Source organism: Panthera pardus, unplaced genomic scaffold (assembly GCF_024362965.1).
Source record: "Panthera pardus isolate Hobbes unplaced genomic scaffold, ASM2436296v1 HiC_scaffold_26, whole genome shotgun sequence".
Lineage (NCBI taxonomy): Eukaryota > Metazoa > Chordata > Mammalia > Carnivora > Felidae > Panthera > Panthera pardus.
The window spans coordinates 29,400,903-29,428,555 of NW_026526832.1; the positions used below are offsets into that span (position 1 = coordinate 29,400,903).

The 27,653-nt window shown below is 40.0% G+C and overlaps 1 protein-coding gene across 3 annotated transcripts in view; it reads left to right on the top strand.

The window, feature by feature from the left end:
* NBAS (NBAS subunit of NRZ tethering complex) overlaps window positions 1–27,653 on the top strand; it is a 329,555-nt gene that overhangs the window by 3,721 nt on the left and 298,181 nt on the right. For 2 of the 3 annotated variants that reach the window (XM_053891145.1, XM_019451545.2), the window contains exons 3-9: window positions 1,271–1,307; window positions 4,009–4,086; window positions 4,446–4,493; window positions 9,386–9,429; window positions 19,211–19,344; window positions 21,764–21,897; window positions 23,622–23,720. In XM_053891145.1, the coding sequence (XP_053747120.1) occupies window positions 1,271–1,307; window positions 4,009–4,086; window positions 4,446–4,493; window positions 9,386–9,429; window positions 19,211–19,344; window positions 21,764–21,897; window positions 23,622–23,720 (574 nt within the window). Of the gene's footprint in view, window positions 1–1,270; window positions 1,308–4,008; window positions 4,087–4,445; window positions 4,494–9,385; window positions 9,430–19,210; window positions 19,345–21,763; window positions 21,898–23,621; window positions 23,721–27,653 lie in introns of those variants that run through there. The other variant, XM_053891146.1, reaches the window with a different exon arrangement.

The following is a 27,653-nucleotide window of genomic DNA, read 5'->3' on the forward strand; positions in this document are numbered from 1 at the left end:
CCACAAACTTGAATGAACAATTTCTCATTTTACCACCCAGAGAAAACCTGTTGCCCTTCAGATCTTTTTTCATTGATACACATCTACATGTTCACACACACATACACGTTTTATTTTTTTTAAATTTTTTTAATGCTTATTTATTTTGAGAAAGGGGGTGTGTGTAAGCAGTGGAGAGACAGAGAGAGAGAGAGAGAGAGAAAGAGACAGAGCGAGAGAGAAGGAAGCCTAAGCAGATTCCACAGTGTCTGCACAGAGCCTGATGTGGGGCTCGATCTCACAAACTGTGAGATCATGACCTGAGCCGAAATCCAGAGTCGGACGCTCAACTGACCGAGCGACTCAGGTGCTGCCACACATACACATTTTGATAGGATCATATAAAACATTATTTGTCAATAGGATAGTTAACCTTAAAAATAAAACTGTCAGTTATTTTACCAGTAAAAATGGGTTTATTCAGGAATAACAGAATTGCAATTCAGGGCATGCAAGTTACAGCAAAACTACAGCCAAGTTCAACAGAGGAGGGGAACGTTATTTTCTGGAGGAGGAAGAAGTTGTGTGGAGTTGTTTTGAACTAAAAAGCCATTGGAGAAAAGCGTTCTGGGTGATGATGGTTTCTCATTGCCCGAATTGCAGAGGTAGTCGATTTCTTATTGGCGATGTGACAGTACCTCTCTTCCTTGTTGGGGCCTGTAACAGGATATTTTCTTGTTGATGACTCTTCTGTTGAGGTCTGATGCTTCTTCTTGTAGTTAATGTCAAGTGGTACTGCTCTTCCTTCTGGCCTCCTGACTCGACTTAAGTGAGGTGTCCCTTTATTTTCAGTGTGTTAGAGATCTGTGTCTGCTTGACTTCTGCATTTTAGGTATTATTTTTTAAAATCTTTGCTACAAAATATAATAGTATCTTAATTTTTGTACAAATATTTTGGTTTTAAAGGGTGGTTACTGTGACTTCTACTGTATGGTTTTATTAAAGCCTGTTAGGTGAAATTTACATCTCAGACCACCTTTACTTTTTTATACTGTTAGAAAATCCTTCAAAGTTTTGAGGAACAAAAACTTGGGCCTTAATATAAAAAAGTACATGATCTTATAAAAGTTACAGTGCGTATTAGATTATATTCCCTTATTTTAAGAATTTTGTTCTACATATTTTGTAATGACTCAGCAGTATGTTTTAGGTTTATTGTCGATGAAGCTATTTTGAAAGTGATTCCTAAAGAATAGCTGATTCACATTTGGTTTTGCTATTTTTATTACAGATCGTTTATTATTTTTACGCCAATACATCTGGTACAGGTGAGTGTCGCTTCAGAGAATAGTATGAATGTCAAATACAAATATCATCTTATTTATGATTTGAGTTTTCAGAATTGAATCCCAGATTGTGATACAGATGCTGACATTCCAGTGAATAAAATAGACCTTCTCAAACATTTGATATAGTGACAAGGTAGCTCAGTTGACTTAGGGTAATTTTTGTTCCTTAGTCCTTATTAAGAATATCTCAGGATGACTTCTGCTTCTCTGAGTATTCTCAGCCTTATCTTGAATGCCCACATGATGTGTCTGTAGCTTGGGGATCTTTTTAAGAACAATTTTGCTTTTTACTGGATCAACAACTCTTGTGATCAGTATTCAGTTGCTGTGCATGGGGGGGCAGGGGGTCCTTTATGTTTCTGTTCTTGGGGACTTTTTCGTTCTTTTTAGTGTTAAGGATGTTTTAGGAATGGTGCAAATTTTTAGCCTTAAAAGAAACAAATGATCATTCTGACAAATGATACAGTTCTGCTCTTAGATAGGTATATAGGGATTGTTTTATAGATTTATTTAACACAGATTTTTTTTTTTTTCCCTTAAGGACATTTAATCTTAAACGCTTCAGAGATAAAGAGACCTTTAGCTCTTCTCTAGGATTAGCTCTGATGTTTTTATGCTTTGTGTGTGTGTGTAAATTTAATCTTGTTTTTTAGGGGGTGTGGAGTATGATAGGGTAAAGAGATGAGAGTGGAGGGAGGGGCAAGGATGGGAGAGGAGTTTAGAAGTAGGCTATTTTTTCCTGAGCTCACTGGGTGATCTAGCTTGCTAGTCCTGAACATCTTTGGGAAGTGTGGGCAGAAAATATCCAGTATAGGCCAGTGCACCTTGAAGTGATTATCTAATCTTCCGGAGGATATGTTTTGTTATTTTCATAAATAACGTGAAGTTAACTGAAAAAAGTTCAGTTTTTGCTCTTTCAGTTTATGGTAATTAAAACTAAAGGTTTTGGGGCCAATATTTGTTTCAGGTGGCTTTTTCTTTTAAAGTTTTTTTTTTTTTCTCTTTTAAGTATGAAATATTACAAACAGAATTATAGATACTGTAAGTTATAACAGGTTTATTATATTATCTACTTGTGTAGGCACATATGCCTACGTGTGATTTAGGCAGTTGTTTGCTCCAGATCGCCTTCTCTCTCTTTGTGCAAAATGTTACAACTTGAGGTGCCCCCCCTCCCCCCCCTTCCCTTGGGAGGATGGATTTTCTTCTCTTTCATCTGTTGATGCTATCACTCACATGCGTGTTTCCTATCTTTGTTATGGTATTTCTGTAACTACCATGGTATTAAATATTTTGTGTTTTAGAAATGAATGCAAGTACACTGAACATATAGTACTGATATATATGTATATATATATTTTTAACTGGTTTTAAAGTTTATTTATTTTGAGAGAGAGCGAGAGAGTGTGTGCGAGTGGGGGAGGGACAGAGAGACAGGTAGAGAGAGGATCCCAAGTGGGTTCTAAGCCACCAGGAGCCCCATTACTGACATATTTTATTTATTTATCTAAAACAAGTATTGTCATTTTATCTTGTTTTTTAAAAATTTTTTTTGAAAGAAGGCGCAAGTGAGTGAGGGGAGAGAGAGAGAGAATGAGGAGAGCGAGAGAGAAGTGGCTTCAGCTCATCCCATGTGGGATTTGAACTCACAAACCGTGACATCATGACCTGAGCAGAAGTCAGATGCTTAAAGACTGAGCCACCCAGGCACCCACCGATATATTTTAATTATCTTTTTAGCCTACTTTTTTTGTTTTCTATTTTACACAATTTTTGTTTTGTTCTTTTTGTTTTTTTTCTTTCACTAGCTTGTTTTCTTTATTCTTCTTTTCCACCTATTGTCTTGATTTCCTCCTGTGTCACTCTTGCTTTGTTGTATCTGCTCACGCACCCACGGTGGATCCTTCCCTCCTGTCTTTTGTGAATGATGTTAGTATGAGTTTCCGCTTAGCTACTCTTGCACCACTTGAGTGAATTTGACATTGCGGTCTGATCTTGCATGTAGTAAAGGCTTGGGGTTTTGTTTTTTCACAGGGGAGTTCATTCCCATGCCCCCACAGACCAAATTCTAGACTGAGATGAGCTTCTAGAACACCCACCCCCCCTCCCCCGGGGCCCTGGGAGGCTCTGGCTCTTCCGTCACTCTGCAGTCTCTGATGGGTGCTGGCCTTCGCAGGAGTCTCCCTTCCAACTCCTGTTCTCCCTGTGCCCCGCGGCTCATTTTCTGTCCCAGGTGTTCCCTCCTGATTTCATACCTGTAGCCAATTCTAACTTTAAGTTCCTTTTTCATTTCTAGTGCTTGGAGATTTCTCTTTCTTTCTTACGAAATTTGTTACCGTTGAGTCAGAATTTCTAGGCAAGCATAGAAGGAAGGGTTTCTTACAAGCTCACCTCTGCTATGTTACTGGCATCCTCCATAACCTTTCCTTAGAAAGCTTGTAACATTTATACTTTTGAATATACCACCATGTTTTTCTGGAAAAAGAGTTATGTATCTGGTCAGAAGTTTCAGATAAGCAATTAGTAACTTTGGGTTTTAGGTTTGCCCATATTCGAATTTTATATTTTAATGGAAAAAAAAATCCTCTCGTTATATAGATCTGTATGCTTTTTATAACATTTATCTACTTATATGTATTTTTTCTGATTAGATTTTAAGTTAGTTAATGTGTTGTTTCAGCCCTGTGCCTTTTTTGCTCCCTGATGGACTGGTTCGCTTGGTTAATAAACAGATACATTGGCATTTGGTACTTGCAAGGTAAGGTATTAAAAATTGATACAGTTTTCTTTAGTGGGGTTAGCACTTCAGTTTCGTTATGGATATTGGGGTCCCTTTGTCTTGCATTCTTGCTTTTTTTTATTGTATATAAATTCCTTTTACATATTATTTGTTACATATTATTTGTGTCTCTTCAATGAATTCCACTGTATTGAATCACTTTGCACTTTGGTACCTTTTATGCTCGTTTAATTTTGAGGTCAAAAGTTGGATAATTGAAGGTGTGAAAAAGATAAAAAATAATTTTTAACTTCTTAGAATAACTTCATCTTTGAAGACAGCTACAAATATTCACGTAACTTTTTTTTTTTTTTTTTTTTTTCCCCTCTCTATGAAAGCAATGGAAAAATTTTGGCTGCTGTTCAAGATCAGTGTGTGGAGATCAGGTAATTGTTAATATTACTCCTATTCAGAATTTTCCCTTGAGAAAATTTTCCTTCATTTATGGGAACTAAGTTTTTTGAAGGGCTTATTTAAAGGGCTTTTGCTCTTAACTCCCATAATTTTGTGGGTTGGTGTCAAACGGCAACTTCTGCCAATTACAGGACAAAGGATGCTTTGTTAGAGTCACATGGTCTACTTCCCCAGATCCCTCTCTTCTCCCCTGGGCAGTTGTACTTTTTCAGTAGACCAGGCACATCTTCAGAACTCTGGGAGTCACTCTTGGTTGACTGGTCACTGCTAAGTCCACCAAAACAGATGCTCAAGAAGGTATTGAAAAAGTAGGGGCCGCCTTGCTCTGTTGGCCTAAAGCTGTACGTGGAACGTGAGTCTGCAAGACGAAGAATACGTATTACTTGAGATCAGTGATAGTCTCTGTCCTTTTGAGACATTCGTCGGTATTACGTACACATCTGAAAGTCTTCTCTAAGCCGAGCTTTTCACGTACTTTATTTTTAAGTAATATATCAGTTGTGAAAGAAGTAGCAACAACAGAAAGTAACTCAGGAAAACTAGTTAATTTTTTTTTTTTTTTTTTTTTTTTTTTGGAAATTAGCACTAGCAGACTAAATGTGTTGCACTTCTAAAATTCGAGGCTACTTCTTTCTGCAGGCAAGGCATGACTCTTGGTTTTCAAAAAATAAGTAAGGAGATCAAAATTTTAGGATATCGGTCAAAACTTTTTACCGATACTTCATTATTTTTGATTAAACATAGTATAACGTGCATTCAGTTGTTCCCACCCTGGTGCTAGCTTGTTGTGCAGTTTCTTTCTTTTTCCAGTTATTCAAACAGAACTGGACCCCTCACCTTTTTGGGGAGTGGACAGAGGGCTTGCCCCCATTGGGGCATTGACTTCAGATGGGGAAGCTTTGTTTTGTGATCCCTCTTGAAATCTTCAGGATGGAGAGGATTGGCACTAATGACAGGCTTTCAGAACTACATTGTTTGGGGCGCTTGGGTGGCTCAGTCGGTTAAGTACCAGACCTCGGCTCAGGTCATGATCTCCTGGTTCGTGGGTTCAAGCCCCACGTGGGGCTCTGTGCTGACAGTTCAGGGCCTGCAGCCCACTTCAGATTCTGTCTGTCTGTCTCTCTCTCTCTCCCCCTCCCCCGCTTGCGCGCGTGTGTGCACTCTCCCCCTCCCCCTCCTCCTCCCCCTCTCCATCTCTCCCTCTCCCCCCCCCCCCGCCCCCCGAGAAAGAAACATTAAAAAAAACTGCATTGTTTAATTTGGCATGGCTTTAAAAAACAGACCCTTCTTTTTTTCATAGCATCAGTGAGCGTCAAGCTGGCACAGTTTTGAACTTGGCACTGCTGGTAGAAATGGGTTCGCACTTGCTCTCCGTGTGCTGTAGTGACGTGAAATCTGTCTGAGATGTGTACTTGTGGTGTGACTGTACAAAAACAGCGGTTAGTTGTCAAAACCTCCATCTTTCTCCCGTGAAATGAGAACATCCGTGGAATGATTTTAGGTGTTAGGGTCAGAATGTGCGTGTGGGGATGGGATTGATATTTGGGCCAGTGAAGAGGAGTTTGACCGGGGGGTCTCTAGAACTTGTTGATAACATTTTTGAAGAAAGGAATAAAAAAATCATTTGTTTTTATAAAAGGATTTGCTACTGGATTGGTAGAGTGTAAAATATTTATAAAACTTGTACATACATCCAGCTCTAGGAATTCATTCACGTAGGTGGTGATCGAGATGAGGGGCTGAGGGAGGATCTCCAGGCAGCTGAAGTGATGCTCATCGAAGTCTTGGTCATCTGGTCTGTAATTTGCAAAAGCTTTTGGTCACATTAGTGTATCTGGGGACTCTTATGTGGTAGAGCACGAATTCTACCAGGAAGCCTTTCAGGAACATACTCCCTACGGATCCTCCCCTTTACGCTCCGGAAATAACCAACACAGTACTGTACTTTGTGATAAGATAACACCAATGACGTTGGGCACCCTTGCAAGTACTTCACAGGTGTTAATTCATTTCATCCTTGCAGAAGCCCCGTGAGGTAGCTTTTGCTATTTTTCTCCATTTTAGAAATGAGGAAGCTGACACAAATGGTTAAATTTCTTTCTTGAGGATTTGAAGTCTGCTGTCCCAGCTTTGGTCTTCCTGCTCTTATCCAGGAATGTATACTACCTTTTGGTCACGTTGTTTAGCCATGTATGCTTGTATTTTTACACGTGGGTTTCCCCTGGTCTAGTTAGCACCGCTGCTTTGCACAACCCCAGGGTTGTCCTTTCCTCAAAATTCAGTGTGAATGGGCTCTGGTGTCTGCGAGGCCACTGTGTGTCTTGGAAGCAGGCCCTGTCTGTTTTCCCGAGCACTGGATATTTCCTTGAACATAATCGGTGCTTTGTTGATGTTTGCTGAATAAGTAAGGTGTTTGCGAGTGGGACAGAGGCAGCAGACGCGGGGAGTGCCTCACCGGGTATAGTCCGCTGACTGCTCAGCCTTGGCAGTCTTTTCCTTCTGCTGAATTAACAGACACACACAGTTTGTAGGGACCTGAAAGGAGAGTCTGAGCGAAGATGTGGAGTCATCATTAAAGAAAAAGGGGTGGGGTAGGTCCTCAAAGTAAACCCTGTGAACGGTGGCCGAACCTGAATACTTAAGACCTTTGTTCTTGCTCTTCCACGTGTATTTTGTACTCCGGTGTGAAGAACACGTCCGATGCAAGATTGGCGCCGTTGTGATAGGAGTAGGCCGCTGGCGTTCGGGAAATAGTGTTGATTGTATTAGACTATGAGTGGTAACTCTAGTGTCTGGGGTCCTTATTCGTTACTTGGAAGCAGTCATAAATAGCAAATGGCAGGGAGAAAGATGGAAACCTGAAACACATGTTAGTTTTAGTTTAGAGAGAGCCCTGCCTTTTGTAAGATCGGACTAGGGCCGCTGTGTGTGTGTGTGTGTGGTGAGCGGCAGGTAGCCCCAGTCACTTGCTCTTATCTGGCACACCTAACCTGCTTGTGTGCGGGGCTCACGTGGATGAAAAGTGACTTGTTGTGAATTGCTACTTTAATCTGTAATTTGGCAGTAAGTAGGTATTATGTGGCTAATGTGTGTTTCCTTTTTTCCTAAATAGCGAAGTAACAATTTCTTATGATTATGGGCTGTTATAAATATGGGAATAAGGAACCATCACAGAACCCAGTAAAAAGCATTAAAATAAGGGACTCTTCTAAAAAAGGCACCCGCCCCCAAATTTGCTTAAGTGAATACATTTGCGAAGTTTCGACAAAACCAAATTTATGTCTCTCTCCTTCACCTTTCTCAGCGAAAGAGCAATTATTATTTGTGATGATCTGTATTAAGGATGAAAGAAATGAACACTGACTTAGGTCTAGTTTGTGCTAATTTATGCATAATGTCTTCTTTAATCCTTCCCTAAGCAATGAAGGTGATATTACCCATCCCATTTTGTTGAGAGGAAGATGAAACTCCTATTAAATATTTTGTCCAGGTTACCCAGATAGAGCTGAAATCAGGTCAGCTTCACTTCAAAGACCATGTTCTTCTGTCTTCCGTGCGGAGGCTGAATAGTCAATTTCTTGAGGAAGTTTATTAACATATTTATAATTGGCTTTTGTCATAATACAGTATCTTAATAAACAGCTAAAAATATTAGTGTTTAAAATTTGTTTTAAAAGTAATGCTTAGTCACTTTACCAATATTAGAAAATAGTTAAGTATTCAAGAAAGAAGAACTACAAATTACAGTTCAGCCAAATGTTGTATGTTCTTTGGAATTTTTCTGTGTGTGTGTGTGTGTATGTGTGGGTAATACTTAGTCTAACAATACTCTGCATTCTATTTGATATGTCTTCTCTTGATAAGTTTTGAAAATTATGAGCATCTTTCCATGTCACATATAGTAATTGCATAATATTTCATTGAGTGCAGTTGGCAAAATCTAATCTTATACTGGGTACATTTTTCTCTTTCATAAATTAGGCTCCATGAATTTCCTTGAGATCTGTGTGTATCTGTAATTATTTCCTAGAGATAACTTCATTATAGAAATTGAGGCAATGGATCAAATGACCGTAGACGTTAAGGTTTTAGATAATTGTTATGAAATTATTTTCTAGATGGTTTACCAACTTTTCATTTTTGAACATATAATAATTAAACTACTTAGGCATATATTTCAAGATCACAGATTTTAAATAGGTCACTGGTAACAAATATGGTCACTTATTAAAGCTATTTGATTTATAAAGCAAGACCTTTTTTTTTCCTCTTAAAATGTTTATTTTTGAGAGAGAGCGGGGGAGGGGCAGAGAGAGAGGGAGACAGAGGATCCGAAGCTGCACTGCCAGCACAGAGCCTGATGTGGAGCTCGAACTCACGACCATGAAATCATGACCTGAGCCGAAATCAGAAATCAGATGCTTACCCGGCTGAGCCAGCCAGGTGCCCTGATCTTTTTTCTTAAGTGATTTAAACTTTGTAATATGATACAGACCATGGCTCGTGACCAAAATCAATCTGTGGAGCTTTAAAAAAACGTTGTTTCTTGGATCCCATTCCGTATTTGCTGAATCAGAATGTTTGGGGAGGGGGCCAATGTCTCTATTGTATTAAAAGACCATGCTTAATCTCATTCTTGTATTGCCGTATTCTAGGTATAGCTCCATTTCTGGTGAAATAAGGTTGGGAGAAAATGTCGCCAATGAAAGGGACTTGTTTGAGCACAAATCCATGTCTGAGAGAAGGACTGGTTTGGTGTTGTGCGGACAAGTTGTCTCTTGTATCATTTTTGTGGGGTTTCATAGTGCGACAAAATATGTTGTGATGGTGAAACTATTGGCTTAATTTTACACATATTTTGCAGGTCCGCAAAAGATGATTTTACATCCATTATTGGGAAATGTCAAGGTAAGAGTTTCCAAAATACTTACAAAATGGAAGTTTCAAAGTTGCAACAGTTAACAGTATTTCTTAAAAGTCAGAATAGATGTTAAATATTAACAAAGATTGTTGTGACTTTATTAAATACTTTTAAAACATCTTAACTGATTTCTCTTACTGTCTTAAAATGTTTTGCTTAGTCCATTTTGGACCATTTTGAAGAGATTTGAAATTGAAGCTGTTTTTAAAATAAAAGTCTGTGCCAGTTTTGGGATAAAGTATTTGTGTCCCTAATCTTTGTTTTTTGTTTTTTTTTTTTTGACTTTTTAAAAATCTTAATCTCTACATTCAGTGTGGGTCTTGAAATCATGACCTCGAGATCCAAGAGTCACATGCTGTACTGACTGAACCAGCCAGGCACCTCTAGTCTTTTATTTTGAATTCAATGCAAAAAAACGTATAAGTCAAGTGTTGGAATTTACTCATTCTTCTGGTGACGTATTCAACACCAATTACTATCCTTTATGTACATGAACCATTTTGCGGGGTACTAGGGATATGATTGTGAGCAAAAAGTCACTGTCCCCTACCTCATGAGGTATATAGACACTCAAAATAGAAGTACAAACTGTGACAAATCTGATGAAGGAAAAATACAGAGCAGAGTGAGCGTTTAACCGGGGCTGTGTGACAGGATTGTTAAGAAAAAGTGACTTTGGAAATCAGCCTGAAGGATGCGTAGAAGAGTAGCCATGGGGCGTGTTTCTTTCTGCAGGAACAGGAGGAAAAGGCAGAGGGAACCTTACAGGAAGAGAAGAATTAGGAGGACGCTAAATTAGGAGATAAATGCAACTACCACGTATGTTTTACTTGACCTGCAGGTCCATCTGTCTGACCTTGGGTGGGTTAGTTAGTGTAGTAGTTGTAGGAATGAGAACGATGGTAATCGTGGTTGTTGCGATGGTGACAACAAATATTTATAGTGTCCTTACTCTGTGCCAGCCACTGTATTTAGGGTTTCACTTACATTTTCTCATTTAGTTGGAAGAACATGGTATACATATTTTATCTTAAAGTAACATTAGGGTAAAATAGATCCTCGACAATGAAAGAAAGCTAGGAGAAGGAAGACATGAATAGTTTTGAAATCTACAAAATACTGGTTATATCGAGGATTTTCCCCAACTTCTCCAAGGAAATGCTTAAGCTCCTTGTCAGATGCACCCTCAGTAAGTGGCTCAGGGCGAGTTTCCTTCTCATTTTTGCCATTTTTGGCCATGCACATCGGTTCTGAAAATCAAAGATCATGTGTTTGGAAAATGTTTTCAGTTTTCATATGAATGGCAATATTCTGTTAGTATGTCAGAATTGCTCTAATAATTTTATAATTCCACATATGCTAGTAGGTAAGGTAGTAATAGAGTTCTTACGGAGCTGTCTTGACAAATAGTATATATTATAACTTAAAAGCAAATGTAACATTGCCTATTTGTTTATATCAACTTATTTCTCCTTCTTATAATCTGTTCTTTGGCTCTGTTCCCTAGATTGTCAATGATACCATTAGCTGTACCAAGCCAGGAATCCTTTTTCCTTCTTTTCTTTTTCTCCTCCTTTTCTCCTCCTTTTTCCTTCTCTGTCTTCTTTGACAAATATTTATTAAGCTGCTACTGTGTGCCAGACACTCTTCCTGGGTGCTACATGTGAAGCGAGGAGTAAGCCTTAGACGACCTGGATTTAAGGGTTTGTAGTCCATCAGGGGAAGAGACACACAATTCACTGCAGTTGTAGTGAGGACACAGTGGGGAAGCATTGCCTTAGCTTAATGTCACCAAGCCCTGGGAACCTGTTAAAATATCTCTTGCCTCCATTTCTGCACTTCTGCCATCACAGCCCCAGCACTGGTTTTTAACATTTTCACTGTCTTTTTTTTTTTTTTTTTTTTTTTAAGTAAGTCTCCTGACAAGGTTTTCTTCTGTTTGCCTCTCAACAGATCCACACTTCACACCAGATTCATTGCTCTTAAATGAGAATTCTATCAGGTTGCCCTTCAAATCTGGCTCCCCTGCTTTCTAGAAACATGACCTTGGATGTTACCGTACCTCTCTGAGCTTCAATTATCTGTAATGTGGGCATAATACTATAGATTGGGTTGTGGAAACATTATGAGCTAATATATGTAAAGCTCTTAGCATAATGTCTGATGTATGCTAAGTACTTAGGAGACCTTAAGTGATCGCTTTTGCTACTGCTACCAGTACTGTTAATCTGCCTAAAATCTTTCATTTGTTCCCCACTGACTGTAGAGTACAGCTCATTTTTTTTCTGACCTTTCAGTCTGTGTGTCCCTTAAGATCTCCCTGCCATACATCCCGTGTTCTAGCACAGAGCCTCTTGTGCTTTTCTAGCCCCCCCCCCCCCCCCCCCCCGCCCCGTGCTTTTCACGCCTTGGTACAGATAGTTCCTTTTGCCTAGAAACTCTCACTTTTATATTTAATTAACGAGTCTTGCATATTTCAGTTCAGGCATCAGCTCTTTTGGGAAACCTCCCTCCCTGCCTGCTTCCTCCTCATTTGTGCATCTTTCTTAATGTTTTCCTTGGACTTGTTTGAACATGTATCACCATACATAGGCTAATCTGCTTTTTTCCCCTTAGTTGTTGCTATGCTTATCTGTTTCCCGGTTAGACTGTAAATTCTTTGAAGGCAGGGCTACCATCTTATTCAGCTTTTTTTTTGTTCCTGGTGCCAAGCATGGTGTCTAACACCATAATAGGCACACAGTTTTTGACCCTATCAAATAGGTAATGATACTTGAGAACTATTACAATAATGTTTGTAAGTTTGTGTGTGAACCAAGTATATTTGTCTATTTCCTGTGAGTTAGTTTTAGAAGTTCATGACTGTATGTATGTATATATATAGATATAGATATAGATATAGATATAGATATATAGATTTATAATTTGTATGTAGAGAGAGGGAAGGAGGGAGAGAGAAAGAGAAAGTGAGACTGAGTGAGTGGGGGGTGGGGGGCAGAGGAAGAGGGAGAGAGATTCTTATGCGAGCTCTATGCCTGACATGGGGCTTGATCTCACAACCCTGGGATTGTGACCTGAGCCAGAATAGTCAGTCGGAAGCCTAATTGACTGAGCCATCCAGGTGTCCCCTGCCCCCACCATGCTTTTATTCTTACTGCACACAAATGTGTATACATGCCACAAACAATAAGGGTAGATAAGAGGTCCTGTTTGCTTAGTAACCTGTTGAGAATAATAGAAGGAGAGTGGTGTGTGTGCATTTCTAAAGTTTGGGGTACTAGCATTTTCTGAATTTAGTCTCAGTAGTCTTCACCAGCGCTTATTAAAGTAGACCAGACCTGGCTTAAATAATGCGTAAGGATCAAGATGTTCCCAGAAGGATAATTTAGGGATAGATATTCAATTATGTTTTTCCCAGTGCTGTGCTTCTGTCGGGTGAGGGCTTGGGGGGCCCGTGGTGAGCTGCTGAGAAGCATGTTCAGCATGTTGGAGTGATTCAGACATGCAGGGTCCTTTTGAGCTGTGACATTAGACATCCACTCTTAACCAGTACGTAAACTGAAAGATCTACAAGTTAACATGAAAATAGGAAGCTTATCCCTCTGTATTTCACACAAATTATAATATTTGTTAGAGGTTTTAGTGCATACAGTTAATGTGGCAGCATGGATGGGATAATAATGCTTTGCGAACTAATGTTTTATTTTGTTGGCTTCCAAATGTATGAATTTATGACCTTAATGCTGCATTAATGGCTTCTTTCCATTTCATATAATTTGAGGTAATGATCATTTGCTTATTATCTGACTCTTCTTTATAGGAATAACTCTCATATGCCAAATGAGATTTCCTGTGTCTGCCTGGAGAAAAGGAGCCAGATTGTTATTAATGCATTTTTGAAACTACATATTGCAGAGTCTGCAAACTAAAATAGGAACTGTTTGGTTCCACTTTGATATTTTTCAATTATTGCTTTATAAAATAGATGCCATTTGAGAATGTTTTAAATGTGGGTTGCAACTTGTTTTGGCTCTGTTTGCCAGGCCATAAATACTAGTCTTCTCTTCCTGTCTTGAATAGTGACCTAAATAATACCACAAGGAATTAGATTTTTTTTTTTTTTTTTTTTTTTTAGAGCTGTACTATGTTAAGAGATTTCTCTCCTATTTCTGATTTTGAGATCCCGTAAACCAGAGCTTCTGGTACCAAGCAGTAGTTCGCCTGTTGTGAGGAGCTGAGGTCCCCTCAGTGCACTGGTGGCCTGGTGGGCCCCATGACAGCCCAGGCCCAGACACCGTCTTTTGTGTTTTTGTATTTCTAGAACCTGGCTCGATATCTCGATATTTTGTAGCTTCCATCACATTTCTGTTGACATTCTCTATATACTGCCTATGTTTATGTTTTTCTTTGAATTCCCAAATATGCTATAATAGCTGTTTTGAAGTCCTTGTCTGCTCATTCCTCAGTTTGTAGCATTTCTGGGCGTGTTTCTATTGGCTGAGTTTTCCCATGATTATGTATATTTTCCTGCACTTTAGATTGTGTGCTCAACATTATGGAGCTGAGCTAGCGAGCCTTGTTATCATCCCTACTAGAGTATTGAGGTTTGCTCTGGGAAGTAGTTAATCAGCTTAATTTTTTAAGGCTTTTTTTTTTTTTTTTAAGTCTTCTAACATAGGTTTAGAGTAGCTTTTATTTTGGGGTTAGGTTAGTCCTACTTTATGGTGGAGTCTTTCTGGGATGTCTTATGAAAGCTCCGAGTGTTCATGAACGTCTCTCCACTCTGATGAGGTGGAATTCAAACATTTCCAAATCCTCTCCCACCTCTGGAAGTCGCTTTTGCCGATAGTCAGTCCCCTTCTCCTTGGCGGTGTGGCCCTGTGGAATATGTGTGTGTGTGTGTGTGTGTGTGTGTGTGTGTGGCGCCAAAGACCCAGGGCTCATCTCTGCACATTTTTCAGTTTCCTTCTCTGCCTCCCTCACTTCCCTCTGGAAAGCTGCCTTGCAGGTGGTATTCAGCTCTGTAGCTCCAGTGTAGCTCTGTGACTCCATTCTGTATCTGCTCAGTTCCTTGAGATTTGCACGTGCAGCTGGAGGTCTCTCTTCACACAAGGCGGTCTAGAAGGTGCCTACCGGCTGAAAGCAGCCTCTCCCTCGGGTCACAGTCTTGCACTGCCTGTAGATAATGTCTGAAACGGGTCTTTGACATATTTTTCTTTCACGGTGGGAGATCTAGTCTGAAACTAGTTACCGTGCTTATTTTATTACAAAAGCAGTACATGCACATAACAAATTCAAACAATGCAGAGGCAGAGAACGTAAAGTTTCTTTTCCATTTGCATTTCTCACGGGGACTTATATTACTGATTTAATATAAAACCTCTGCTTCTGTAAACCTGTACATAGATGGATTGAGTTTGTCGTTAACAAGTCGAGATCCTATTGTGGACTTTGTTCCCAGGTTGCTCTCCCTCTGACTGTATCGATGTCTTTCCTAATCAGTGCGTACAGATGCATTTCAGTCTTTTCAGCGTAGCCACAGTCTTCCCCTGTAAGAATGTGAACCACATTTTATTCATCTGTTCTCCTCTTGATAGAAATTTACGTTGCTTACAGGGGCTTGTTTCCTTCCTCTTTTTCTTACCCATCTTCTCCCCCATCCCTCTTCACCAGCGCTGGAAAGACATCCTGTTTGTGTCTGGGTGTAGTACTCAAATAGCTACTGCTGTAATTCTTTCCAGAAGGTTCCACCTATATATACAACTATGAAAAAGGTATGATGGAAGCAGTTTTTTTGCTCCACTGTCAGCACCGTATGTTACGTATTTAAGAAGTATTTGTTAGGTTCACTGGCAAAGGATAAATTAGTATCTCATTTTCAATTTGCATTTTTTTTAGTTATTAGAGCATATGTTAAGTGGCTATTTTTATTTTTTTGTGCATTGTTAGATCATACCCTTTTGCCTATATTACCCTTAGCTTACTTGCTCTTATTGGCTTGATAGTATGAATGTTAATACTTTGTCACATATGTTACAGATATTGTCACCCAATTGATTTCCTTTGAAATTTGTTATGGTGGCGGTGTTTTTTTTTTTTTTTTCTCTTGTGACTACATTTGCCCTTTTTTTTTTTTCTTTTCTTTTCCTAGTATGATTTCAGAGTTTCTCGTCATGGTTAGACCTTTCTCATTCTAGGATTATAAGATTTTTCTCGTGTCTTTGCCAGTGCTTACTTCAAACATTCGAGACTCCAAGTCTTCGTAGCCTCACTAGTTTGCTTTTGCTCACTGGTTCTCGATTTAGCAGTCAGAGCGAGTCCGGGGGAGATTGTTCATTCAGCCCTTCATTTCGCAAATGACCAAGCGGCACCTTGGTGCTCTCCCCAAGCTCACACCCCTTGGTTTTATGGCAGCGCTGAGAAGAGAACCCAGTGTTCCTTACCTCGTAATCTTGTCCTGTGTCTCTAATCCGGGGGCTGAGCCCTGGATTAGCGTGTGATCTGTTAGCGCTTGAGTGCTGACTGCTACCACCAGTGTACTAGGCCCCGGCGAGGCAGTTCGGAACAAGATGGACCCGGGCCCAGGCATTTTGGAATTTATAGCTTAAGTGAGTAGACAGATGATAAAAAGTAGACCAACATGTGCATAATCGTTTGGGATCAGATATGTGGAGGAAAGGAAACCAGTGGGCTGTGGCGAATAATGGGGCCTTGGGTTGCTTTAGCCAGGGTGGTCAGAGAACGCATCCTGGGGAAGCGGTACATAAAGTGAGACCTGAAAGATGAAAAGGAGCCAAGAGAGGGCCTAGGGAAAGGGTTCCAGGCTGAGAAAACAGCACAGACAAAAGCGTAAGGTGGGAAAGAACTTGGCACCCAGGCAGGTTGAAGGGGCTGCAGCCGGTGCAAGATATGAGCAAGAATGAACAGTCTGACCATGAATGTGGAGGTTGTCAGATGGCTGGTTAACTTGACCAGCAGCCTTTCTGAATACCCTTCAGACAACCCCATTAACACTTAAATCTGGACTGTTTGTTCCTTTCCAAAACCACACAGTCGGCTGGAAGAATCTGTTGATAAAGCCTTTATTTTTACATTGTTATGTGAAATCTTATTTTGTAATGAAAACATCTTTATCTGGGTCAAAACACATGCAGAGTTTTCTGGAGCTACTGGCTATAACTAGAAGTAATAGTAAAAACAAATCCCCTTTAGATGGAACCTATTTCAGACAGAAACAGAATGTGGTGCATAAATCTGTTTATCCTAGCAAAATGAAATAAGAGGAAAAAACCCGGTTATCACAGGTAAAACAGTAATAATGGAAAAATATTGCTGTGTTTCTTGAGCACATGAATATTTTTCAGGGCATTAAAGTGTCCTCTTGCTGGTGCTTATGTGGCATCTGTGTGTATGTGGGTCTTGTATTGTGTTGTTTATCATTTTGTGCCTGTGTTTACTTCCAAGTTTGGATTTTTTTTAGCTTTATAAAGACAGAGAACTGATATTTTTCTTCATTTTATTATCATTAAAAAAGTTGCTTTTCTAGAGTGTATGTAGTATTTTGTTTATCTTTAATAAATCCACTAGACCCTCCTGTATTCAGAGGCCCCCTTGGATTGTTTTTTTTTTTTTTTTTTTTTGGTATGTTTTTTACCTGTTGATAAATAGACAAACTCCTTGATGTCTGGTACACTTTCCTCATATAAAGAACATATATTATGGGTATTACAGAGATAAGAGGGAAGTCTGAATTCTGTGTTATCTCTTTTAGGTGGAAAGAAGTCTTCAGTTATGTGATTCATGTTTAATTGGTAGTCCTTGAAGGATGCTAAACTCTTACTGTTACCTTGTCCTGTTAATACAGACTTCTCTGAAAGACGTAGTCTTCACTTACTAGTGAAGATTAGAAAGTGAAACTAATCACTTTCTGTTCCAGGTCCCAGGATGGCAGTGTTGAGTAGGACACTGTCTGTGATTTCATGGAGTTCAGAAACGGGTGGGGGCAACAGTCATGGAAACAACATAATACGATGCGATCAATGCTATGGGGGAGTTTTGTACAGCATATCTGGGGCACAGAGAGGAGAGCAGTCAGTTTGGGAGAATGTCCAGGAAGGAGGAGGTAACCACTCCTTAACACAGGTGGTTGTAACAAAAGAGAACCATTTGAGGAGTACTAAAGAAGAACATTCTGGAGCGCCTGGGTGGCTCAGTCGGTTAAGCGGTCGACTTCAGCTCAGGTCATGATCTCGTGGTCTGTGAGTTCAAGCCCCACGTCGGGCTCTGTGCTGACAGCTCGCAGCCTGGAGCCTGCTTCCGATTCTGCGTCTCCCTCTCTCTCTCTGCCCCTCCCCTGTTCACTCTCTGTCTCTGTCTCAAAAATAAATGAATGTTTAAAAAAAAATTAAAAAAGAACCTTCTGGGTAGAGGTAGCAATGTGTACAAAAGGCTGAGACTTGAGTGTGTGTGGTTTGCTTTTTTGCCAGTTGTGTTGTTGGCTCGTCGGATATGTGGAGGTGGTAGTGGTAGGAGGGGACACTGGAAGGCTGTGATGGGGCTATTTGAATGGGGCCGTTCGTGCATGTGGAGGAGTTTGGACTTCATTCTGTTGGAAATGGAAAACCATGCAGCTGCAGGATGGGATCTGTTCCCCTTAGAAAGATCTCTTTGGAGAGTATTGAGGAAGGATTGGGGAGAAAGTGGAAGGGAGGAGACCACTTGGGGGGGGGGGGGCTGTTGTGAGCGTCTCCGCAAGAGACAGCGAAGCCTTAACTGGGCGATTCTGTTAGGGGAGTAGAGAGGAGCCAGTGCATCTCGGAAACCTTTCTGAGGCCGTCCTGAGGCCCTGTCCAAACTCTGACCGAGAGGCGGTGAGTGTGTGGTGGTGAAGTGTTCACTGTTTGGGAAGGCAGGACACGTAGGTCCAGGGCTTTCTTTGCTCTTGACTCGCGATGTCACCTTGTCAGTCCCCTAATCATCTGGAGTCCCTGCTGGTAAAGGAAAAGGCAGTGGCCCTGTCTCTTCAGTGCTGGCATTCTAATGAGGGACAACTGAAGCCCACAAAACATCAAAAGCCTCAAACAAAGCTAACAGAGTCGAGAGTTTCACTGTCCCTTTTTTTGTTTGTTTTTTTGTAGCCGACAGCTTTTTTCTTCATTATTGTACTGAAAAATTCAGAACAGAAAAAGTACAGGTGTTAGATTGTTAAGATTGGTTATTAAAATATTATAATTGCATGACTGATCCAGGATAGTACTTGACTTACCTAATATCTGTGTCTGTGTATTACACATGCGTGTGTATATTTCTTCTGCAGAATACTGCATTGTATTTCCTTGGTATCTGTATTTGGTATATTTAGAAGATTTCAGGTGAAATTTTCATTTTTTGCTGTTAGAGATGCTGAACTCACTGGATTGGAATTATTTTCTGCCCACTCTCTCTGCTTTTGATCCATTTTAACTTTGTGAGTGTTTTGAGGTGCGCTGTTCCCAGGCCTTTGCCACACCAGGGCATGCTCAGCCTTCACCAGACCACTGGGGTCACCGTCTTTCCTTCCGGAGTAAGCGGGGCAGAGCTGGCTCTGGTTCGGATGTCCCACTCTTACTTGACGTGGCTTTCCGGGAACTGTTCTCTTCGATTGAACTGAAGCATTAGAAATCCTTGGGAGAGGATGTAATAGAGTTGAATAATTTACATTTATAGTTACTGCAGCTAAACTATCTGTGTAACACATTGTTACAACCACTTCTTTTCCTTTCATTGTAGTTCCAAAAGACCCAAAACCCCAGTGGAGACGTGTAGCGTGGAGTTACGATTGTACCCTGCTGGCCTACGCTGAAAGTACGGGAACCGTGAGGGTGTTTGATCTCATGGGAAGCGAACTCTTTGTTATTACCCCGGTATGTATGTAACCGGAAGCTCATTACACGAAAGGCATTCAAACAAGTATGTGAAGGTGCTTGAATGAATGTGAAAGAGGGGAAATAGAAATGTAAGTCTGAGTAAGTTGTGAACTTAAGATATTCAGAATCTAGTAGGTAGATATCTGTACATGAAATATTTTTCCTTTGTATCTTGTAGTGCGGTGTTCAGAGGTAATCCATTGGCATCAAAACATGGTGGGAAGTGGGGCGCCTCGGTGGCTCAGTCGGTTGAGTGTCTGACTCTTGGTTTCGACGGGGGTTCAAGCCCCACATTGGGCTCTGTGCTGATGGTGTGAAGGCTGCTGGGGATTTCTCCGTCTCCCTTCTCTCTGCCCCTCTCCTGCTCATGTTATCTCTCTCTCAAAATAAGTACATTAAAAAAAAAAAAACAAAAACCTTAAAACAACAACAACAACCCCCCCAAAAAACCATGGTGGGAAGTAAATGCTAAACAGAGGTATGGAAAGCTGTTGAGAAGTTCCGGGGGGGAAGAGCAGTCAGTGGGCTGCTGCAGTAGGGAACAGCTTTCAGAGGAGCTGCGTCTGTCATCCTAAAAGGATAGAAATTGAAAGGGAGAGTGAAGAAATGACTGGTAGTAATAACTTGTATTTGTGTAGTGCTCTTTACTTTATTAATGAGTTTGACATATATTCTCATTTAATGTTCATAAGAATGCTTCGAGTAGATTGGACAGATATTATCTGTGCTTTACAGTTTGGAAAACTAAAATTGAATTGGGGGTGGGGGGGGGGGCAGGCTGTTGCCATGGCAATCCAGCTCCTAAGTGAAACAATTTCAGGGACCCAGCACTTTTCACTTTGTGTCCTTCTTCCTTGAATGACCCAAGATACAGAGATAGGTACAACAGCATTTCTAACTCTGGCTGCATCTTAGAATTGCCTGGAAAGCTTTATAAAGAAAAGAAAAACAAAAAATTACTTGATTTTCTAGACTCGACCCGTAGAAATTCTGATTTAATTGATGGGAGTGGGTTCTGGGAATTAATATTGTTTATAGGTTTGTTTTTTTTTTTCATTTTTTAATGTTTATTTTTGAGAGCACGAGTGAGCGGGGGAGGGTGTGGGTGAGGGAGACACAGAATCCAAAGCAGGCTCCAGGCCCTGAGCTGTCAGCACAGAGCTTGATGGTGGAACTCACAGTGAGATCATGACCTGAGCTGAAGTCAGACGCTCAACCGACCGAGCCACCCAGGCGCCCCTGTTTATAGGTTTTTCAGCTGATTCTAACGAGAAGCTGGGGATAAGAACTTATGATATAGAGAATGGTTTTTGTTCAGAAATAATGAGTGGAAAAACTTGAAAAAATGTGTTAGGCTCCTATTATGGAAGTCCTGGGGAATCAAACTAGGAAGTTTGGATCCCTGTTTCCTGGACTAAGCACTATCTGATAGAAAAGTCATGTGAACTTTATATATGATCGCATGTGTGATTTTAAATCTTCTAGTAGCTGCATTAAGAGTAGAAGAAAACAGGTGAAATTTACTTAATATTTAATCCTGTATATCACAAATATTATTTCAGCATGTAATCCATGTAAAGAGTATTAACGAGATACTTTCTTTGATACCAAGGCTTTGAAATTTCATGTTTACTTTTGTAGCCGATCTCAGGACTAGCCACGTATGAGTGTTCAGCAGCCACATGTGGTCACAATCTTGGTGGTTCTAGACAGTGAGGAGTCATTCAGGGTGATAAACTTTATTATGTGTGCTTCCTAGGGTGCACATGCCTTCAAATCCTTAGCCATATAGCCTGATATTTAGTTAATGGAAAAAGGTTGCCATTGAATGAGTGTTTTAAGTGCCTTTTCCTTCTAGTTGTTGATGGGGCAAATGGGAATTAAGTGAGGCTTTTTTCTTGAAGCATTGTTTCCTGCAGGCAATGCAAATCAACATTTGGAAGGTGATATCTGAGTTCTGTATCTTAGAGTTCTTTAAAAAAAATTTTTTTTTTTTAATGTTTATTTCTGAGACAGAGAGAGACACAGCATGAGTGGGGGAGGGGCAGAGAGAGAGGGTGACACAGAATCTGAAGTATCTTCGAGTTCTTTGAAGTTGAATTGTGGCATTGCTCCCTCCCCCTCCCCCCCAGTCCACACAATAGAAGTACAGTCTGAACAGAAATTCACGAACCTAGGAGAATCTCTCATCCAAAGAGGATTGTGTGCTTCTAGCCTTTGATTGGGAGGGCAGGTCTAGAGTTGTGTGTCTGGTTCTAGGCACTCTGATTTGCATGATTCTTTAGTATACAGATCAGTTCTGGGGCTGTCTTAATGTGCACCTGGCAGGGCCAATGTCTGGGACGTCTTCCAATTGCACACATGTTAACTTCTGTGTGGTATCTTTTTAGTGACTTAATTTACTCCTTTTCTGCAGGCATCCAGTTTAGCAGGTGATTTGAGCTGTGCCATTGCTGGGTTGATATTTTTAGAATATAAAGCCAGTGCACAGTGGTCTGCAGAACTCCTGGTCATCAATTACCGAGGAGAACTTAAAAGTTACCTCGTAAGGTAAAAAATATACTTTATTTGGGAACTCCGGTTTGACATAATGTTTATTTCTCTGGCTTAGTGTCAGCTTTTGTTTTTTTTCTTTCAGCATTTTACTGTGAAAAATTGCAAATATAATAGGAAGGTTGAAACAATTGTATAGTGAATATTCATATACATTCACTTAAATTCTAGAATGAGGATTTTATTATACTTGCTATATCACATTTCTGTCCATCCCTCTATTTAGCCATTTAATCAGTGTTCCTTGTTAATTAATTTCAGAGTTAATACTTAAATACCTCCACATCATGTCATTAATTAAAGTTCAATATTTGCTTATAGTTTTCTCTTTTGAAGTAAAATTTGCAGATGAAATGAAATGCACAGATCTTAAGTGTACCAGCCAATGAATTATGATAAATGCATGTGCTTGTGCAATTCAAACCTCCATTAAGATGCAGAACATTACCATCATGCTAGAAAGTTCCCTCATGCTCTTGCCCAGTGAATCCGTTTACACCCACCCTTAGAGCAACTGCTGTTTTTTTTATTTTTTCTTCTTCTAGATAAGTTTTTCCTGTTCTGGTAATTCACATTAATGGACTCATAATATGCACCCTTCTGTCTAAGGCTTCCTTCATTTAGCATATTTTGAGATTTATTTGCATTTTTTCATGTATCTGTTTATTCCATTTTATTAGAATACATTGTGTTTCATTGTATGAATATTTCATGTGTCTTAGTTTGATTTGTTACAACAGAGTTCCATAACTGGGTGACTTATCAACAACAGAAATTTACTGCTGACACTTCCTGAGGGTGGAATTCTATTCTGGGTACCAGCATGGTTGGGCTGTGGTCTTTTGGCTTACAGACCGCTCTTTGCATGTGGTGGGAATAGAGCTAGCTAGCTCTCTGGCCTCTTGGAAGAAGAGTGATTCCTTCCGTGAGGGTGTTATCCTCATGACCTAATTAATTCCCAAACACCCCACTTCCAAATACCATCATATTGGCGTCAGAGTTTTAACTTACGAATGTTACGGGGGACGCAGGCATTCAATCCGTGGTGGGCAGGGGTGTCCACAGACGTTCAGACCATAACATTCACGATTTGTGTATTTGCTCTTCTTTTGATGGAATTCTGATTTCCAGTTTTGGGCTACAGTGAATAAAGCTGTTGTGACCATTCTTATTTAACTATTTGTGGATATACATTGTCATTTCTCTTTGGTCACTATCTTTGAGCAGAACTGTTGAGTCATAGGGTAGATATAGTTTATTTTTGTAAGAAACTTCTAGACCTTTTTCCAGAGTTTTTGTACCACTCATATTCCCACAAATAATGTATCTGAGTTCTGGTTGTTTTACATCCTCAGCTGTATTTGGTGGTGTCTTATTTATTTATTTATTTATTTATTATTTTTTATTAAAAAAATTTTTTTAAATGTTTATGCATTTTTGAGAGACAGAGACAGAGCATGAGTGGGGAAGGGGCAGAGAGAGGGGGAGACACCGAATCCAAAGCAGGCTCCAGGCTCTGAGCTGTCAGCACAGAGTCCGACGTGGGGCTTAAACTCACAAATTGTGAGATCATGACCTGAGCCGAAGTTGGACGCTCAACCGACTGAGCCACCCAGGCGCCCCTGGTGGTGTTTTTTAAGTGTAGACATTTCAGTGGGTATTTTTTGGTCTCTCACTGTGCCTTACTGGTATTTATTTCTTATTTACCTTCTTAAATTTAGTGTTGGAACAAATCAGAGCTATCAAGAGAGTCACTGTTTCAGCTTCAGTAGTCATTATCCTCACGGAATCAACACAGCTATTTACCATCCTGGTCACAGGTAAGTAACCATTTCTTCTCTTATATGGTAGAGTATTAGGTGGATGTAGACGTCTTGGCACTGTTTCAGAGAGGAGAAATTGTCCATTTTGATTATTTTGGCTTTTTCGTTTCTTCCTCTCATGCATAGTTATCTTAAATATCTGTAATATGTATGTAATCATTGTGTGAGCATTTCTGTTCATCTGGCGGACAGCTCTGAGCCAGATGGGGCAAGGGGAATATTCAATGAGGAAGCCTTTCTTCTCTCTTCACTTACTTAGTCTTATTTTTCTCATCTGTGAAATGAGTATATACCTAACTTTTCACTCTAGTGTGTTGCGAGAACTCCTCAAACCGTGCATGTGAAGTACCCTTGCCCAAGAGGTCTCAGTAGACATTCCTTTCCCTCCTCCTCTCCTTTTCGGCAGGTTCGAGCTGCTCTCATTGCTGCACAGCTCATTCCTACAGCCCTCGCCCATTCTTCATATATGACACTTCTCCATGTATTGGCCACCTACGTTGAGGGTTACTTGAAAATTGGGCGTTTTCTACTTCCAGTGATTTCTCTCCTTTAATTTTGTTATTTGAGAATGAAATGTCCATCTATTTTTTAAGTTAGCCAAGCAAGCTTTTTGGTTTTCTAGATGGGAAGAATATCAAGTTGTGCATCAGGCAAACCTAGCTTGAATTCTGAATTTTGACAGTGAGTCTGTGTCTGTTTGCAAGTCCTTAAACTCTCTGATCCTCTCTGTACTTAAGTCTTTTGGATGAAAAAAGGTATGCATTTTTTGTATTCTGTTCAGTCCTAGGTCTGACCTTTTGTGTTTGGAATTTTATTATGAAATGTTCGTACTGCAAAGGAACCCACATCCACCAGAGCCCAGTTTGTACTCTTCCCTGACCCCCTCCCCACTAGAGAGAACCACTGTCCTGAATTTTGTGTTGATCAGTCTTTTGTTTTCTTGATAGTTTTACCACTTACTTATATTTAGTTTTGCTGTTTGACTTTATATAAATGGAATCATAAGGAAGACACACAGGTCTTACTTTGAGATTCAGTTTTAACTACCAGTAAGATATTTCATGTTATGGGGGGCACCTGGGTGGCTCATTCGGTTAAGCGTCCAGCTCTTGATTTTGGCTCAGGTCATGATCTCACGTTTCTTGGAATCGAGCCCTGCGTTGGGCTCTGTGCTGTCAGCGTGGAGCCTGCTTGGGATTCTCTTTCTCCTCCCTCTCTGCCCCTCCCCCTGCTTATGTGTGCTCTCTCTCAAAATAAAATAAACATCAAAAAAAAAAAAAAGGATATTTCATGTTGTGAATATATTGCAGCATAATTATTCATTCTCTGTAGATGAAAATTTGTTTTGTTTCCAGTTTTTTTTTTTTTTTTGTTATAAGAATTGTACTGTGGCCAGAATGATTATGCATTCCTCTGACACATACGTAAAGGGTTTCTGCAGGATATATAAGTAGAAGTGCAATTGCTGAGTTGTTGAGGAGGTACATCTTTAACTTTACTAGGCAATGCAAATGTTTTTCGGAATGGGTCTGCAAGTGGACGATGGCAGTGTGTGAAAGTTTCTGTAGTTTCATATTCTTTTAGCGTTCTTGATACCAGACTTTTAAATATTTGCTGAGCTGGTAGGTATAAAAGAGTCTCTCATTGTGGGTTTTTTTTTTTAAAGTTTGTTTATTTTGAGAGAGAGAGCGTGAGCATGTCAGCGGGGGAGGGGCAGAAAGAGAATCCCAAGCAGGCTCCATGCTGTCAGCGCAGAGCCCGACATAGAGCTCGATCCCATGAACTGTGAGATCATGACCTGAGCCAAGATCAAGACTCGGACATCTAATCGACTCAGCCACCCAGCTGCCCCTCTGACTGTATGGTTTTAATTTTCACTTCCCTGATTACTGATGAGTTTGGTCACCTTTACAAGTTATTGGCCATTCATGTTTTGTCTCTACGAAATGCTTTCTTAGATAACTGCTTAATTTTTATTGGGTATTTGGTCTCGACATTCTTAGTGTGATCTAGATATTAACTTTGGATTATGTGCCTATTGAGTATCTTCTTCCAGCATATTTTTTTCAATTTATCTTTAATGAGTTATAGTTGTGTGTGGTTTCAAGTGTTAAATAATTTTAAAAACTTTCACCCAATGTATTTCCAAAGATAACTACTTTGAGCTATTTTATGTAGCTATTTTATTTGATAGCTTTGGCTGTTGTCATACATAAAAATAAAATGCTTATGTTGTTACTTTTTAATTTCTCAGTTTTACACCTTATCTATGAATGTCCCTTTATGGAAGATGCATATATAGTTTTCTTAACTCAGTCTGTCTCCCATACACAAAGCGAGTATTCTCTTATTCTCCTATTGCATTTGATTTTGTTGGATGAATATTATGGTTAGATGCTATCCACAGATGAGACCAGAACCTTCTGTAGTATTGTGTCCTTGCCTTTTCATCCTTAAATATTCGTTGACTTGTTTATTCACTCATTCATTCATTTAGTAAATCTTCATTCATTTCGTGTTCTGTGCCACGTGCTATTATATACCTTGGTATGTTCTTTGTGGAACTTACTTCTAGAAGGGGTGACAGACAAACAATGGACATACAGTGTTTGCGGAACTGATAAGTGCAATGGGGACAAGGATCAACAGGGATCAGTGGCCATGACACGGTGGGGAGTAGGGCACGGGTTGTAATTTTAATTCAGGTTGACTGATTACCCTCTTTGAGAAAGTGACATTTGCGCAAAGACCTGTAAGAGGCGAGGGTATTTACTTATCTGGCTCTCTGAAGGAAGAATGTTCTGTGCAGAAGGAATAGCCAAAGAAAAATGAGTTGGGAGTGTACTGGCCATTTTCTAGAAATAGCAAGGAGGCCAGTTTGGCTGAAGCTGACCGAGTGAGTAGAGTAAAATACTGATCTGAAAGAGACGAGGTGAGTACTAAATCATAGAGGGGCTTTGTAGGTTATAGTAAGATCTGTCTGGGAACTTCTTAACTGTGTGTATTCTTGTAGTTAATTTTTTTGTTTGTTTGTTTGTTTGCCCTAACCCTAAACTCACCCCCATTAGTGTAGACCCCCTTTTAGTACATCATATTCTGTAGGTATCATCTTCTTGTAGTCTTTTCTCAGCACTTTCTGACCTGCTCTGATTTGGGTTTGCAACTTCTGTTAAGAATTTCACTTCATCGGGGCGCCTGGGTGGCGCAGTCGGTTAAGCGTCCGACTTCAGCCAGGTCACGATCTCGCAGTCCGTGAGTTCGAGCCCCGCGTCAGGCTCTGGGCTGATGGCTCAGAGCCTGGAGCCTGTTTCCGATTCTGTGTCTCCCTCTCTCTCTGCCCCTCCCCAGTTCATGCTCTGTCTCTCTCTGTCCCAAAAATAAAATTAAAAAAAAAAAAAAAAAAAAAAAAAAAAAAAAAAGAATTTCACTTCATCATGCTGAGAATTGCTTTTGTTATTATTGTTATTATTTTTTGTGACATCACCTATTTCCTGGATGCTATGTTTTTTTTTTGTTTTTGTTTTTTTCTTTTTTGGTCTATTTCACTGTTTTGGTGAACCTCTGTAATTCCCTGAGGGAGAGTCCATGGGAAGCGTATATTTTTTCAGGCCTTGCCTGTCTGAAAATGGCTTTTATTCTGTCTTCATGCTTCATTGATAATGTGCCTGGATAGAATTGTAGGCTGGAAATAATTTTCCTTTTAGAATTTTGAAGAGACTGCTCCATTGTCGTCTAGCTTCTAGTGCTGCCCTTGAGAATTCTGATACACTTTTTTCTTTGTTTTCTCTATTTTTTTTTGACACCCTTCCCTCTGGAAACTCAGATTCTTTTTTATTTTCCCACAGTGTTCTGAAACTTGACCATGTAATGTCTTAGAGTAGTTTTGTTATACCCATAGTGTTGACCCTTCAGTTTGAATACTCACTTTTG